We start from the raw sequence: 17,316 nt of genomic DNA, 5'->3' as shown, positions 1-17,316 counted from the left end.
AGACTCCTGTACCTCCTCCCTGATGGTAGTAGTGAGGACCATGTCCTGGGTGATGGGGGCCCTAAATGTTACAATGCTGCTTTTAAGAAGCAATGTCTTTTGAAGATGTCCTCAGTGCTGGGGAGGCTAATGCCCATGATGGAGCAGGCTGAGCTTACAGCCCTCTTCATCTCCTTCTGCTCCTTTACACTATACTCCATCTGCCAAATTCTTACCCATCCAGTGAACCCATTGATATCTCCTTTCAAGCTCTTTGCTCATAACTTTGTATTATTAGCAAATTTGGCTATAATATGCTTCACCCAAGTCAATAATATAGATTATGAATGGTTGGAATTCCTACATGTGGAAGCCTGCTAGTTACTGATTGCTAGGCTGATATTGACCTAATATTCCTCTGCCCATTACTGCACAATATATTGCTCCCAACCACGTATGTTTTAATCTTGTGCAGTGATCCTTTTATATGGTACCTTATTGAATATTCTGAAATTCTACATACCCTCCATCTTTTGGTTACTCCTTATTCATCCTGTTCACTTACGTGCTCAAAGAATCCCAATGAATTTGGAGAACCATGGTAGTGTAATGGTTAGCACGATGCTATCACAGCTAGGGGTGTCAGTTCAAAGTTCAATTCTGGCGCTGTCTGTAAGGAATTTGTATGCTCTCCCTGTGATCGCGTCGGTTTCCTCTGGGTGCTCCGGTTTCCTCCCACAGTCCAAAGACATAACAGTTGGTAGTTTAATTGGTCATTGTAAATTGTCCTGTGATTAGGCCAGGGTTAAGTAAGTAGGTCGTTGGGTGGTTCAGCTCATTGAGCCAGAAGAGCCTGTTCCACACTAAATAAAATAATAAAAATGTCAAATATAATTCTTTTGTTTCATAAAACCTTGTTGACTCTGCCTCATTCCCTGATGATTTAACATAAACTTTAAAGCACTTGCTACCTCTTTTACTGCTCCCTTCGTAACTTTCCTCTCCTCATTCCTTTACAAAATTTATCATTTCATCTTAAATATCCTTTCTGCAGAGCAGGACTGGTATATTGTTCTTGCTTGGAGTAGATAGAACATAGATGCAGGATTCATTATCAGGTTTAATATCACTGGCATATGTCATGAAATTTGTTGTTTTGTAGCAGCAGTACATTACAATACATAATAATAATAACTGTAAATTACAGTAGGAAATATATTATAAATGTGTATATATAAGTTAAATTAAATAAGTAGTGCAAAAAGAAGAAAAGAAGTAGTGAGGTAGTGTTCATGGGTTCAATGTCCATTCAGAAATCTGATGGCAGAGGGGAAGATGCTGTTCCTGAATCATTGAGTGTGTGCCTTCAGGCTCCTGCACCACCTCCCTGATGAGGGAGAAGAGGGCTTGCCTTGGGTGATGGGGGTCCTTAATGATGGATGCCACCTTTTTTGAGACATTGCTCCTTGAAGATGTCCTGGATGCTGGTGAGGCATGTGCTCATGATGGTGTTGATTGAGTTTGCCAACATTCTGCTGATTATTTTGATCTTGTGCAACCCCACCCCCACATACCAGATGGTGATGAAGTCAGTTAGAATGCTTTTCATGGTACATCTGTAGAAATTTGTGAGCATCTTCGGTGACATACCAAATCTTCTCTAACTCCTAATGAAATATAGCTGCTTTCATGCCCCCTTTGTAACTGAATCAATATTTTGGGCCCAGGATAGATCATCAGAGACGTTGACACCCAGGAACTTGGAAAGGGTGAGCAATTTCACTGTTGATCCCTCAGTGAGGACTGGTGTGTGGATACAGGATGTTAGATCTGTAACTATTAGGTCTGGGTTCACAGGGAATCAGTGTAAACACACACAAAATGCTGAAGTAACTCAACACGTCAGGCAGCATCTATGGAGAAAAATGAACAGATGACGTTTTGGGCCGAGATCTGTCCTGATTCAGATTTATTGATTTACATGTACATGAAACATACAGGGAAATGCCTTGTTTAAGTTACAACCAACAAAACCTAGGGACGTGCTGGGGTCAGTCTGCAAGTGAAACCACACATTCCGGCGTCAACAAGCATGCTCGGCTCGGCGGAAGAACACAGAACACAATAAGCAACAAAACAACAGCAGAACAAGCCCCTTTCCTCCCTCGCACCCACCTATCCACACACATGGACAGCCCTCAAACTCCACAACAGGCCTCCAGTCTTCAGTCTTCGGCCATTGGGCTCCAACTTCCAGACATCTGATTCACCAATGGGCTCCGATCTTTGATATTGAGCTGATGAGGGGGCCCAAACTCTAGGCTTGAACTTCGGGTGCACCGACTGACCAACACTTGTGTCTCCTGCTTGCACAGACATCCAATCCTGTGGCACACCAACTGGACTTCATCACCCATCATCCAGTGATGAGTAGAGGCCTGGACTGTGGATGTTCTTCATCTCTTGTTGTAATGAATGGTCTCAGCCTGAAATGGTGATTGCTAATTTTCCTCTATAGATGCTGCCTGACCTGCTGTGGTCCTCCAGAACTTTGTGTGTGTTGATCCAGAATTTTCAGCATCTGCTGTTTCTCTTGCATCATGGGATCAGTGTAGCAACCGATCTTGCCTCAGCCAGTTATTTTTGGTGTGCTTGGGAAGACTGAGCTTGCATTGTCCACCCTTTCATTTCTGTCTTGATTCGTAAGGGAAGCAGGATTGAAAAGACACCTGTTTGGCCCCTCTTTGATTTCATTAGTGATTTACCCACCACACCTCCTTTTTATCTGCCCACATCTTTTTCTTTCCTTTTTGGGACATTCCCCACATTTAAAGGTGATTTATAAATGTAATTTCTTTTTCCAATTTGTTTGACAAGCAATAGTTGCTAGCCCTGTTGTGCCCTTCACTAGTTTCAGTGCTGACCCCATGCACATTCACAGCAGTCTGAAGAGTAGCAATGCAATCATAAATAAAACTCTCCGTGGAAGATAGTGCAATTCAACTGGATGATGAGGTACACATAATTTGATAAGTGTGATGGGGTCTGTTAAGGTTTACAATGAACCCACTTACCCTATTGATAGAAAAAAACAATTTCTTTAGAGAGACAATGCAGTACAAGGCCAATCTGGCCCACCAACCAACCGATTTAACGCTAGCCTAATCACAGGACAATTTACTATGACTAATTAACCTATTAATCAGTATGTCTTTGGACTGTGGGAGGCAACCTGAGCACGCGGAGGAAACCCACATGATTCACTGGGAGTGTGCACAAACTCCTTTCAGATGGTGTCGAATTTGAACTCCAAACTTCAGAACACCCCAAACTGTAATAGCGTTGTGCTAACCGCTATGATACCATGGTGCCCCACTTCTCTATAATGAGGAACAAAGCTTAGTTCTGCTCTACCTCGGGGCCTTGTGTTACGGTTGCGAGATCATGAGGATTTTCAGTGGGGTTGCTGGATGGATCAGCTTGTTGTAGTTGCAGATGTCAGTGTCATCAATCAGTGCTCAATCCTGCATCAATACAGGATTTATTAGGTACAATGTACAACTGCTCATTAATGCAAATATCTGATCAGCCAATCATGTGGCAGCAACTTAATGCATAAAAGCATGCAGACATGGTCAAGAGGTTCATCAGAATGGGGAAAAGATGCAATCTAAGTGACTTTGACTGTGGAATGTTGTTTGCTTCTAGACAGGGTGGGTTGGGTATCTTGGAAACTGCTGATTTCCTGGGATTTTCATGCACGGCAGTCTCCAGAGTTTACAGAGGATGGTGTGAAAACAGCAAAATAAATCTGGCAGTTCTGTGGGCCAGTACACCTTGTTAATGAGAGAGCACAAGGAAGATAGCCAGATTGCTCCAAGCCACAGGAAGGTGACAGTAACATGTGTCACAACAGGGGTGCGCAGAAGAGCACCTCTGAACACACAACACGTTGAACCTTGACGTGGACGGTCTACAGCAACAGAAGACCACAAACATACACTCAGTGGCAACTTTGCTTGGTACAAGAGGTTCCTAATAAAGTGGCCACTGAGTTTATCTACTCCCGAGAAGACCAAGTACACCAGTACTGAGCTGCAGAAAGGATATTTGTGATTAAATGATACATTTTATAAAGGAAAGTGGAGAATAAACCTTATCAGGAAGGCAATAGTAGAGGTAGCGAGTGGATTGCTTTTAAAAAAAGTATAGAATCATAAAGCAACTTATGCAAAGTGGTGCTTCTGAGGGGATGGAGCAAAAGGTGGGGGCGGGAACTTGACCACCAGCAAAGATCAAAGATGGCCTAATCAAAAACCCCTCTGCCCCCTCATTCTATCTTCTCTCACACCCTTCCTTTGGGCAAGCAACACAAAAGCTTGAGAATACGTACCACCAGGCATTCCCACTCTGTTATTGTTTTTCCCTTTATAGAACCTTAATGTCCGTATATATGGAATGATCTGTTTGCATGGTGTGCAAGCGAAGTTCTTCACTGTGTCTTGGTACATGTATCAATGACCATGTTAGTTTAAAGGTTTGAGACTCCTTTGTCTTTCCATTTGGGCAGTTGCTAACTGGAAGCCATTGAAGTTCCGTTCACAACAAGCTTGATACCACTTCAGAAAATGATGAGCACTTTAGAACTCATGAAATATGAAGATAGGGTTTTCTTCTTGGAGTAAAGGGGTATGAGAGTTGACTTGATAGAAGTGTACAAAATGATCAGAGGCATTGAGAGAATGGACTGTCAGACATTTTATCCCCCAAGTAGAAATGGCTCATACCAGGAGTGTAATTTTAAAGTGATTGGAGGAAAGTATAGGAGGGATTTCAGAAGTAGGTTTTTTACACCTAGAGTGTTAGGTGCTTGGAACGAGCTACCAGCAGTGGTGGTAGAAGCAAATATGTTACTAGAATTTGAGGAACTCGTAGATAGATTCATGGATGATAGAGAAGTAGGATAGTAAGGGATAAAATTGGTCCTCTTGAAGATCAGAGTAGTCAGCTATGTATGGAACCAAACGAAACGGGGGGAGATCTTAAATGGGTTTTTTGCAGCTGTATTTACTAAGGAAGCTGGCATGGAGTAGATGGAAATAAGGCAAACAGGTAGTGAGGTCATGGAACCTATACAGATTGAAGAGGAAGGGGTGCCTGCTATCTTGAGGCAAATCAGAGTAGATAAATCTCCAGGACCTGACAGGGTATTCCCTTGGACCTTGAAGGAGACTAGTGTTGAAATTGCAGGGGACCCTGGCAGATATATTTAAAATGTCGGTATCTATGGGTGAGGTGCCAGAGGATTGGAGGATAGCTCATGTTGTTCCGTTGTTTAAAAAAGGCTCTAAAAGTAATCCGGGAAATTATAGGCTGGTAAGTTTGACGTTGGTAGTAGGTAAATTATTGGAAGGAGTACTAAGAGCGAGGATCTACAAGTATTTGGATGGACAGGGTCTTAGAGTCAACATGGCTTTGTGCGTGGTAAGTCATGTTTAACAAATCTATTAGAGTTTTTTGAGGAGGTTACAAGGAAAGTGGATGAAGGGAAGGCAATGGATGTTGTCTACATGGACTTCAGTAAGGCCTTTCACAAAGTCCTGCATGGGAGGTTAGTTAGGAAGACTCATTCCCTAGGTATACATGGTGAGGTAGTAAATTGGATTAGACATTGGGAGAAGCCAGAGAGTAGTAGTGGAGGATTGTTTCTCTGAGTGGAGGCCTGTGACTAGTGGTGTGCCACAGGGATCAGTGCTGGATCCATTGTTATTTGTCATCTATATCAATGATCTGGATGATGTGGTAAATTGGATCAGCAAATTTGCTGATGATACAAAGACTGGAGGTGTAGTGGACAGTGAGGAAGGTTTTCAAAGCTTGCAGAGGGATTTGGATCAGCTGGAAAAATGAGCTGAAAAATGGCAGATGTAGTTTAATACAGACAAGTGTGAGGTATTGCACTTTGGAAGGGCAAACCAAGGTAGAACATACAAGGTAAATGGTAGGGCACTGAGAAGTGCAGTAGAACTGAGGGTCAGGGAATACAGATACACAATTCCCTAAAAGTGGCATCACAGGTAGATAGGGTTGTAAAGAGAGCTTTTGGCACATTGGCCTTTATAAATCAAAATATTGAGTATAAGAGTTGGAATGTTATGGTGAGGTTGCATAAGGCATTGGTGAGGCCAAATTGTGCAGTTTTGGTCATCAAGTTACAGGAAGGATATTAATAAGGTTGAAAGAGTGCAGAGAAGGTTTACGAGGATGTTGCCGGGACTTGAGAAACTGAGTTACAGAGAAAGGTTGAATAGGTTAAGACTTTATTCCCTGGAGCATAGAAGAATGAGGGGAGATTTGATAGAGGCATCTAAAATTAAGATGGACATAGAGTGAATGCAAGCAGGCTTTTTCCACTGAGGTTAGGGGAGAAAAAAAAACCAGAGGACATGGGTTAAGGGTGAAGGGGGAAAAGTTTAAAGGGAACATTAGTGGGGGCTTCACACAGAGTGGTGTGAGTGTGGAATGAGCTGCCAGATGAAGTGGTAAATGCGGGCTCACTTTTAACATTTAAGAAAAACTTGGACAGGAACATGGATGAGAGGTGTATGGAGGGATATGGGCCAGGTGCAAGTCAGTGGGACAAGGCAGAAAAATGGTTCGGCACAGCCAAGAAGGGCCAAAAGGCTTGTTTCCATGCTGTAATGTTCTATGGTTCTATGGCTATGTAAGAGGGAAGAGAGGTTGATCTCAGAATGGGTTAAAAGATCGGAACAACATCATTGGCCGAAGGACTGCACTGTGCTGTAGTGCTCTATGTTTTAAGTGCTTTTTTGAGTGTGGGCTCTGCATAATGTAGGAAATGTGGCAGTCAACTTGTGGGCAGAAGATCCCAGGGAAAGCAAGAATAATGGGCAGATAATTTGGTTGGTGATTTGGATTGGGGGATCTGGCGACTTCTCTGAAATAGTGCTGTTAGAAATTTATTACATTCTGATTTGGCAAGATCCCGATTTAGTTCTTCTCTCAAAATATGACACATAAGATCACAAGGACAGAAATAAGCCATTCGGCCCATCGAGTCTACTCCACCCTCTGTCAAGGCTGATTTATTATCCCCCTCAACCCTGTTCTCCTGCCTTTTCCCCATAGTCTTTGATGCCCTGACTGATCAAGAACCTATTGATCTCTGTTTTAAATAGCTGTGGCAATGAATTCTATTGGTTCACCACCCTCTGGCTAAAGAAATTCCTCCTCATCTCTGTTCTAAATGGACATCCCTCTATTCTGAGACTGTCCCCTCTGGTCCTAGACACTCCCACTATAAGAAACATCCTCTACACATCCACTCTATCTGGGTCTTTCAATATTCAGTAGCTTTCCATGAGATCTCCCCTCATTCTTCTCAACTCTAGCGTGCTCTGAGCTATCAATCGCTCAAATGATCAAACATCTGACAGGGCAGGATAGTACTTGATTATTTCACGCTTAAATCCTTGGAATGGGAATTGACTCTCCCTGCTCAGTCAAAGAGAGAACAATTCAAGGATAATTAATTTCGAACAAACAGTACAAAGTTTAAAATACTGAAAAACACTCTTGCTCTCATTAGCTGGTGAACAAAAGAATAGGATAAATTCCTAGAGGAGACTTATCTTTTCCATTGTGATGTCTCACACTCTCTGAAACTGAGAGTAATAGTGTATTGATTAGTCGTGTAAGTTAAAACAGAAGGCTGTTGTACTAAACACACAAGGTTTTAAATTACAGTATGAGTCAATAATCTATTTATAACCTACTTTGCTTTAGTTTTGGGACTTTTGCCACTCAAGCGATCCAAGACAGCTTTTCGTGTGCAGCAGTCAGGGAGTGCTGCCAGTTTAGCACCTAATCAAAGATGACACCTATAAATCCCCATCTCAACTCTTCAAGTCATAAATCTTCTGGCTCTATTTTGCCCAGTTTTGTTTTTCTCCAGTGTCCTTGCAAATATCCATCTCAACCAATATAACTTTTTACAAAGTATGACTTTCTGGACAAATGTAAAGTGGGATAGGGCTCCATCAGTTCTGTTGTCCTCCTGAAATGCATTGTGCGATTGTACATTCTATTCTGAGGTTGGGAACATACAGGCTAATGATACTCGGGCAGGGAAGGTCACAACCAGGATAAAGTACTGGTGCAGTTCTGTGCGTAGTTGAAACAATTGTGCCTTCTGGATTTCGAATGGTATTGCATTCAGTATTAACAACAGAGAGAGGTAGCTTGGTATCGGGGTGGGGGGGGGGGACAAATCATGTCACACCCGCTTAATATTATGTGGATCTGATGAAATAGGATCTTATTGCCCACGGTATCCATCCCAACCATGATGTCTATCCACATTTTGCACAGCTGTATATCATATTAAGCCCATCTCCATCTATTCCATTCCTATCCAAATTCCTATGCAAATTCCTTTTAAGCTTTATAATAGCGTTTTCCATCTCTAACAGCTTGTTCCAAATATTAATCATCCTCATTGTGAAAAATGTACTCCTGGGATTTCGATTAAATCTCTTCCCCCTCACCCTGAACATATGCCACTTTGTTCTCAAGTCCCTTTCCCCGGGAAAAGTATTCCAACTCTCTATCCTATCTTTGGTTGGCAAATAGTGCCGGTGAGCCACAGTGATGTGTTGCGAGCTGCTTACAAATCTTCTAAATATAGCTCTTCCGAATTACCCCTGCTGCAACCTACAGCCTGTAGTTTCCCCATGAAGCAACGCAGTTTTCTATCATCTTAATGAACTGACAACTTCCCAATTTTCTGATGGATTCGGTGGACTTAACTCTCAAGCATGCAGGTATAGCACCTTTAGGTGGATGATATACATCACCTTGACCTGAAGAGAGGGAGGAGGGGTGGACTCAAAAATGGCTGAAACACAGAGGAATGGAACTCCCTCTACTCAGAGTCTTGTGAGAAAATGTACAGTCGCTGGAGAACAAGACTGAGGAACTAAGAGCAAGGTTGCTGCATTGAAGGAAAATGGCTCACTCCAGACATACTGGATGCATTGGTGAGGTGAGAAGTCTTCTTGATACACAGGATAGACTGAACTGCTGATTTGGATGAGGCTAAAGATGGGGATGCACAGCATGTTTCATGATAAACCCTGTGTGCTCGAACATGGTGGTGACCATTGCACTTAACAAGAGAGTTTTCTGTGATCCTGACTGCAATTTACATACTACCAGTAGCTAACACTAATGAGACACTTGAGATATTGAATGCTGCCATCAAGCAAGAAACAGTCCAACCCTATGCATTTCAAATCATAGTCGGAGACTTTAATCAGGCTCATTTGAAGAAATTTCTGCTGAGTTACCATCAGCATATAACCTGCAGCACCAGGGGTCCCAACACACTTGACCACTGATATACTATGATAAGGAATGCCCACCATTCCAGGCTCAGACTGCATTTCGGGAAATCTGATCACTTGTCCTACCTGCATACAGGCAGAGGCTAAAGAGCAAAGCACCAGATATTCGGATGACAAAGAGGTGGTCATGTGAGGCAGAGGAGTGGCTATGGATTGCTTCGAGTTGGTAGACTGGGCCATGTTCAAGGACTCATCCGTAGATCTGAATAAAGACATCATAGTTGTAACACTTATGGACGAGTGTGTCCCCACAAAAACACTCAGTCTTCCCCAACCAGAAGCCTTGGATGAACCATGAGATCCTCAATCTGCTGAGAGCCAGATGAGTGGCTTTCCGGTCTGCCAACTGAGTAAGATGCAAGAGGTTCAGGTGTGGTCCCGGAAAGCCATCTCATGGGTGAAGTGGCAATTCTGGGCCAAATCTGAATCACTGGAGGATGCTTGACAGCTGTGGCAGGGCTTGAATGCAAAGTGAAACCAAGCGACATAGGTGACAACAAGGCACCACTCTCAGATATGCTCAATGCCTTCTATGCTCAGTTTGACCATCAAAACATGAAGGGAACTTTCACGGACTTCCACAGTTCCCAATGACATTGTAATTTCAGTCTCTGATGTGAGAGCATCCTTCAGGTGGGTGAACATCTGGAAAGCTTCTGGCCCAGATGGGGTTACCTGGCCGAGGACTAAAATCCTATGTCGATCAACTGGCTGGTGTGTTCACTGATATCTTTAACCTCTCACTTCAGCAGTTTGAGTTATTACCCCTCAACCATCAGACTCTTGAACTAATAGGGATAACTTCATTCAACTTCACTTGCCCCCCACTGAACTGTTCCAGTCATACTTTCAAGGACTCTTCATCTCATGTTCTTGATATTTATTGCTTATTTATCTATTATTGTTTTTCCTTTAGTATTTGCACAGCTTGTTGCTTTTTGCACATTGGTTGTTTGTCTGTCCTGTTTGGTGCAGTCTTTCATCGATTCTATTATGTTTCTTGAGTATGCCTGTAAGAAAATGAATTTGATGGTTGTATATAGTGACATATGTCCTTTGATAATACATTTACTTTGAAATTTGAATTCTGCTCCTCTTAATTTTGTAAACCTCTATAAGGTCACTTTTTAGCCCTTTACTCCGAATCCACTCACTATCTGCTTGATAACTTCACCCGTCCATTCAATGCAACTTCCTGGAGAGTCTCATCTACTTTCTCTCCACTGGTGCCTCCTCCTTCCTATAGTATGCCAACCAGGAAGGTACACTATACTCCAAGTGCAATCTGATGAATGTTGCAGTTGTACGCAACATGATGTTCCAACTCTTATGCTGAATGCCCCGTCCTAGGAAAGTAAGCATAACAAATAGCCTTTTGGCGACACTATCCACCTTTGACTGCCAGGAAATTATGGATTAGTATAGTCTGTAGGTGAGGTTCTGGCATTTACTCTTTATGTACTAAGAGAATTTGCCCTTCCAAATGTGCTACCTCAAATAAAGAAGAGCATTTCCCTGTAACACACAAAACGCTGGAGGAACCCAGCCAGCCAGCAGCATTTCTGCCGGATTTACCGTAATTTGCTTCCCTTGGCATTCAGGGAAAGATGCTGTATGACCCTAAAGATTTATCCACCCTAATATGTGCCAGTACACTCAGTGGCCACCTGTACCTCCTGTACCTAATAAAGTAGCCACTGAGTGCATGTTCATAGTCTTCTGCTGCTGTAGCCCATCCACTTCAGGGTGCAACGAGTTGTGCATTCAGAGATGATCTTCTGCACACCACTGTTGTAAGGTTAGTTGGGTTACTGTTGCCTTCCAGTCAGTTTCAAACAGTCTGGCCATTCTCCTCTGAGCTTTCTCATTAACAAGAAATTTTTGCGCGGAGAACTAACTGCTGCTGACTGGATGTTTTCTCATTTTTGTACCATTCTCTGTAAACTATAGATACTGCTGTATGTGAAAATCCCAGGGGATCAACAGTTTCTGAGATATTCAAACCACCCTGTCTGGCACTAACAATCATTCCACAGCCAAAGTCACTTTGATCATATTTTTTTCTCATTCTCTTGATTGTTCTGAATAACAATTGAACCTCTTAACTGTATCTTCATGCTTTTGTGCATTTTGTTGCTGCCACATGATTGGCTGATTATTTAGGTGTACTAAATAAAATGGTCACAGAGTGTGTTTCTAATACTTCCTCTATCCTGATTGTAACTTTCCTCAGAATATCAGCTACTTAACTCTCCAATCTTCATGTCCTTGTCCCTGATGAATAATGATGAGAAGTATTTAAGATATTGGTCACACCACCTGGCTCTATAGAGCATCCCCCTCATTACTGAGTGGAACTATTCCTTCCTTAGCTAACCTCCTCCTTCTAATACACATAAAAGGTTTAACTATTCTCCTTTCTCCTACTTGCCAAAGTCATTTCATGACCACTTTTTGTCATAATGTTTTGAAATATTCTTCTATATCCCTCTATAAACTTCAAAGGATTCGTTTGATAACAACTTCCTATGCCTGAAAAGTGCTTTTTACCCCTTGATCATTATCTTTTGTTAACTAGCATTTCTTCAACATGCCATAATAGTTAATTATAAACTAAAAGAACTGAAATCATCCAAGAAACATGGTGTATTCTACGACCAGTCTTTACAGGTTATGAGCCCCAAGTTTGTGTTGAAACCCAATGTTGTGGGCATACATACCCAGGGTACAAACTTGCTTTTGCTGCAGCAACACTGTACATTACAAACATAAATTATATCATCTTAAATTAGCATAATTTAGACATAATTTAATGACAATATAAGCAAAATAGAGTTCAAGAATAGTTACTACCCCTCAACCATCAGGCTCTTGACTAAAAGGTGATAACTACACTCAATTGCTCCATCATTGAAATGTTAAAGCCAATGATCTCACTTTAATTATCTCGTGTTCTCATTATTTATTGCTATTTATCTGCATTTGCACAGTTTGTTGTCTTCTGAACTCTGATTCACCTTTCATTGATCCTGTTATAGTTACTATTCTATAGATTTGCTGAGTATGCCCACAGGAAAATGAATTTCAGGGTTGTATATGGTGACACATATACACTTTGATAATAACATTTGTTGTGCACTTTGAACTTTGAATATTAGTGCACCCTAAGGGAAGTCGAATTCAAGGTAGAACTAAAATATTCAAGTCTGCTCAAGACCCTGATGGCAGTGAGGAAGAAGCTGTTACTGAACCCTGAAGCATAGGTCTTCAGGGCTTCTCTGCCCTCTTCTGCCTGATAGCAACAAGAAGAGGGCATAGCTTGAATGGTGGGTGTTCCTAATGATGGCTGCTTTCCTGGAATACTGCCTCTTGTAGATCAACCTGACGAAAGATAGATGCTAGTCTAATCCTGATTATTTCAGAGTAAGTTCGTAGGCATGTGGATGATAGAAAAATGAAGGGCTGCATAGGAGGGAAGGGTTATATTAAAATTTTGGCACAACAGTGTAGGCTGAAGGCCTATACTGTGCTGTTATGTTCTATGTAAGTTTTAACCATTGGCACTCTTTATCTTCCTCACAGCCTGTCCCGATAGATGACAATTTTTGTGGCTTGGACATTAATGCTCCATTAGGCGGTTCCACCCTCATGCAGGGTATTCCCCTCTTCTCCGAGGACCGGGACAGGATGAGCTCGGTGATCTCGTATGTTTACAACAACCACTCACTGGTGTTTGTGGGCACGAAAAGCGGCAAGCTGAAAAAGGTAGGAAAACCTGCTTTTCTGTTTCACTCTCCCCCAGGCCCTTGGTTGTTGATGCCTGAGCTGGTATTTGGTGTTGAAACCCTGAAGTTGTAAGCGTTGCTATGTTTTGTTGCTCTACCCCTCTCTTCTTGGCCTGGTGTTTTTCTTCTGGGATTGGCCTATGGAATTCTACTGCAAACATGTTGGTGCCTGACTGCAGAATGGACATTGCTTACTTGATATTGAAATGGAGATAACTAATACTGAAGCATCTTCAGACTTTTAGATTCATGCAATTTGGTGGCTGTGTACTGCTCTTCGGGTGCTGGTAATTAAGGAGTTAGGGATAGGAGATTGGTGCATCCACTTCTCTTCCAACAAAGGGGCAATCAAGCCTGTCAGCAGAGCTGTAACATTAATTCCTCGAGGGGATTTGCTGAGTTGTATCAACTTGAGAACTTTTATGAATGAAACAACAAAATTTATAGGCATTTTTGCATCTTAACTGCTGTTGTTTGAGTCAGTGAGCATATGCGTAAAATGTATCATAACTTGATACAGAGAGCCAATGACTTTTGAGTGTATAGTCCTCAAAGTGCTGGCACTTTGAGTGTTATCTTTGTAGCCTGCCCTCGTTCTATAGAAATGCTAATTCCATTTATCATTTGTCATGATACTGTGAAATTTGTGTGCAATGATAACTTGTGGGTTTTAATCCAACGTTATATCTTATGCAAGACCTATTTGGTCTCCGATTCACATCTGTCCTTAATGAGCAGGTAACCTAGTCTTCAAAGATGCCTTAGTATACAAATAACTGTCCCTTGGTCCTAATAGTTTGTTTTTTTATAAAGTATCATCAGTTGTTAATTTTGGACTTTGGGATGTAGATTTTTGCACACTGCTGTCCCAATGAGACACTGGATTGTGTAGAGGAAGAGAGAGTTTAATAGAAGTGAGTGGGACCAGTCTGTACTTCGTGCGTCACAGTTCCTGGGGAGACATCAGATTGCACTTAAGTAGGCACTTGGCAAGGACCAATGCAAAGAAGATAGGTTTATGCAGAGTGACCATTTTGGGCGCAGCCATTATGTGAGTGGGCCAGTGTTAGAGTGGGGGGTTGAGGATTTGGCTCATCAGGGTTTTGGTGAGGAGAGTAGGCCACAGGTACTTCTCATTATTTATTCTCTATTTCTTTCTTACTGCACATTTAGAACAGTAGGGATGCCAGACAGCATACTAGAGTGGTCCTGTTGTGGGATGTGGGAAGGCAGGGAGACCACCAGTGTCCCTGATGACCACAACTGCAAGAAGGCATTGAGCTGCAGTTTCTAACAGACCTGCATTAGTTGCAGCTGGAACTGAATGAACTGTGGATCATTCGGGAGGCTGAAGGGTTGATAGACAGGACATACAGGGTGGTAGTTGCACCCAAGGTGCAGGACATGGGTAATTGCATATCCATCGGGAGGGGCAAAGGGGATAGGCAACCACAGCAGAATGGCCCTGTGTGCATTCCCTCAACAATAGGTGTATTGCTTTGGATACTGTTTGGGGGAGGGGGTGGGGAATGACCTAGCAGAGGAAAACCATCGCATTTGGGTCTCTGGCACCGAGTCTGGCTCGGTGGCTCAGAAGGGAAGTGGGAAGAAGAGATGAGCTGTAGTGATAGGGGATTTGTTGGTTAGGAGAACAGAAAAGAGGCCCTGTGGATGAGAATGAGATTCCCAGATGGTTTGTTGCCTCCCGGGTGCCAGGGTCAGGGATATCTCAGATCGAGTGAGCAGCAGAGGTTATGGTCCACATTAGTACCATTGACATGAGTAGGAAGGGTGACAAGGTCCCGCAAGATATTAAGAGGAATAGATAGAGTGGACAGTCAGCACCTCTTCCCCAGGGCACCACTGCTCAATATAAGAGGTCATGGCTTTAAGGTAAGGGGTGGGAAGTTCAAGAGGGATATTAGAGGAAGGTTTTCTACTCAGAGAGTGGTTGGTGCGTGGAATGCACTGTCTGCGTCTGTGGTGGAGGCAGATACACTAGTGAAATTTGAGAGACTACTAGACAGGTATATGGAGGAATTTAAGGTGGGCGGATATATGGGAGTCAGGGCTTAAGGGTCAGCATAGCATTGTAGGCCGAAGGGCCTATACTGTACCATTCTATGTTCTAAAGTGACTTCAGGAGGTTAGGTGCTAAGCTAAAGTACAAGACAAGGCATAGGTTGGTTTCCGGCAAAGTTGTACTTGGAAAGTGGGAAGCCCTTAAAAGTGAAATTTTGAGAGAATAGTATTTGTATGTTCCTGTCACAATAAACTGTAAGGGTAACAGGTTTAGGGAACCTTGGTATTCAAAGGATGTTGAGGCCTTGATATGAAAAAAGGAAGAGGAGCCGAGCAGTAATTACAGGCAGGCAGGAACAACTGAGGTACATATGGAGTATAAGAAATGCAAGAGAACTCTTACAAAGGAAATCAGGAGGACCAAAAGAAGACATGAGGTTGCTCTGGCAGACAAGGTGAACAGACATATTAAGAGCAGAAGGATATCAGGGGACAAAGTTGGTCCTCTGGAAGATCAGAATGGTAATCTATAGGTGGAACTAAAAGAGATGGGAGAGATTTTAGATAGATTTTTTTGCATTTGTATTTACTCAGAAGATAGACACAGTTGAAGCAAAGCAGCAGCCATGCCATAGACCCTGTACAGAGGAGGAGGTATTTGTTGTCTTGAGGCAAATTAGAGTGAATAAATCCCCAGGATCTGACGAGGTGTTCCCTCAGACCCTGTAGGAGGCAAATGCAGAAATTGCAGTAGCCATGGCAGAGATATTCGAGTCATCCTTAGCGACAAGTGAGGTACTGGAGGATTGACGTTGGCTAATGTTTTTTTTCTGTTTAAGTAAAGCTCTAAGAATAAGTCAGGAAATTGTAGGCTGGTGAGCCTGACATCAGCAGTGGGAAGATTATTGGAAGGTATTCTAAGGGACCAGATATATACGTATTTGGGATAGTCAACATGGCTTTGTGCATGGTAAGTCATATCTAACCAATCTTATAGAACTTTTTGAGGAAGTTACTAGCAAGGCCTTTGACAAGGTCCTGCATGGGAGGTTGGTCAAGAAAGTTCAGTCTCATGGTACTCAAGAAGAGGTAGTAAATTGGATTAAACATTGATTTGTGTAACGTTACCTCTCTGACTAGTGGAATACTGCAGTGGGTCTTTACCCCTACTCCAGACCTGCTGAAGGATCTCTGCCTGAAACGTCGACTGTACTCTTTTCCAAATATGCAGCCTGGTCTGCTAAGTTCCTCCAGCATTTTGTGTGTTGCTTGGATTTCCAGCATCTGCAGATTTTCTCTTGTTTAGTGCTGGGTCTTTAGTTGTTTGTCATCTACATCAACAATCTGGTTGATAATGTGGTACATTGGATCAGCAAATGTGTGGAGGACACCAAGATTAGGGGTGTAGTGGATCCTGAGGAAGACTCTTAAGCTTGCAATGGGATCCGAATCAGCTGAGGAAATGACAGATGGAATTTATTGCAGAGAAGTGTGAGGTGTTGCACTTTCAAAGGACCAACAAGGATAGGACTAACACTGAACAGCAGGGCACTGAGGAGGGCAGTAGAACAGAGGGATCTGGGAATACAGATCCATTAATCCTTGAAAATGACGTCACAGATAGATAAGGTTGTATTAAAAAAAAAAACTTTTGGCATGTTGGCCTTGATAGATCAAAGTATTGAGTACAGTTTCTATTGAAATTGTTACATTGAAATTGTATAAGACATTGGTGAGGCCTAATTTGGAGAATTGTATGCAGTTTTGGTGACCTCCCTTCAGGAATGATGTAAATGAGGTTGAAAGAGTGCAGAGAAAATATACGAGGATGTTGCTGGAGCTCGAGGACCTGAGTTCTAGGGAAAGGTTGAAGAGGTTAGGACTTTATTCTCTAGAACATAGAAGATTGAGGGGAGATTTGATAGAGGTATACAAAATTATGAGGATATAGATAGGATAAATGGAAGCAGGCCTCTTCCACTGAAGTTAGATGGGACTACAACTGGAGGTCATGGGTTGAGGATGAAAGGTGAAGTGTTTAAGGGCAACACGAGGACCAACTTCTTTACTCAATAGTAGATGGTGGTGAGAGTGTGGAACGAGCT

At 42.5% G+C, this 17,316-nt stretch overlaps 1 protein-coding gene across 12 annotated transcripts in view; it reads left to right on the top strand.

Annotated features, from left to right (window-relative positions):
• Positions 1-17,316, top strand: part of plxna4 (plexin A4) — a 712,781-nt gene that overhangs the window by 15,333 nt on the left and 680,132 nt on the right. For all 12 annotated transcript variants that reach the window (XM_073066781.1, XM_073066783.1, XM_073066775.1 and 9 more), the window contains exon 3: positions 12,987-13,169. In XM_073066781.1, coding sequence (XP_072922882.1) covers positions 12,987-13,169 — 183 coding nt within the window. The remainder of the gene's footprint in view (positions 1-12,986; positions 13,170-17,316) is intronic.

Source organism: Hemitrygon akajei, chromosome 14 (assembly GCF_048418815.1).
Source record: "Hemitrygon akajei chromosome 14, sHemAka1.3, whole genome shotgun sequence".
Taxonomy (NCBI): Eukaryota; Metazoa; Chordata; class Chondrichthyes; order Myliobatiformes; family Dasyatidae; genus Hemitrygon; species Hemitrygon akajei.
Note: the sequence above shows the minus strand (reverse complement) of the source record. Positions and strands in the feature narration are given on the sequence as shown.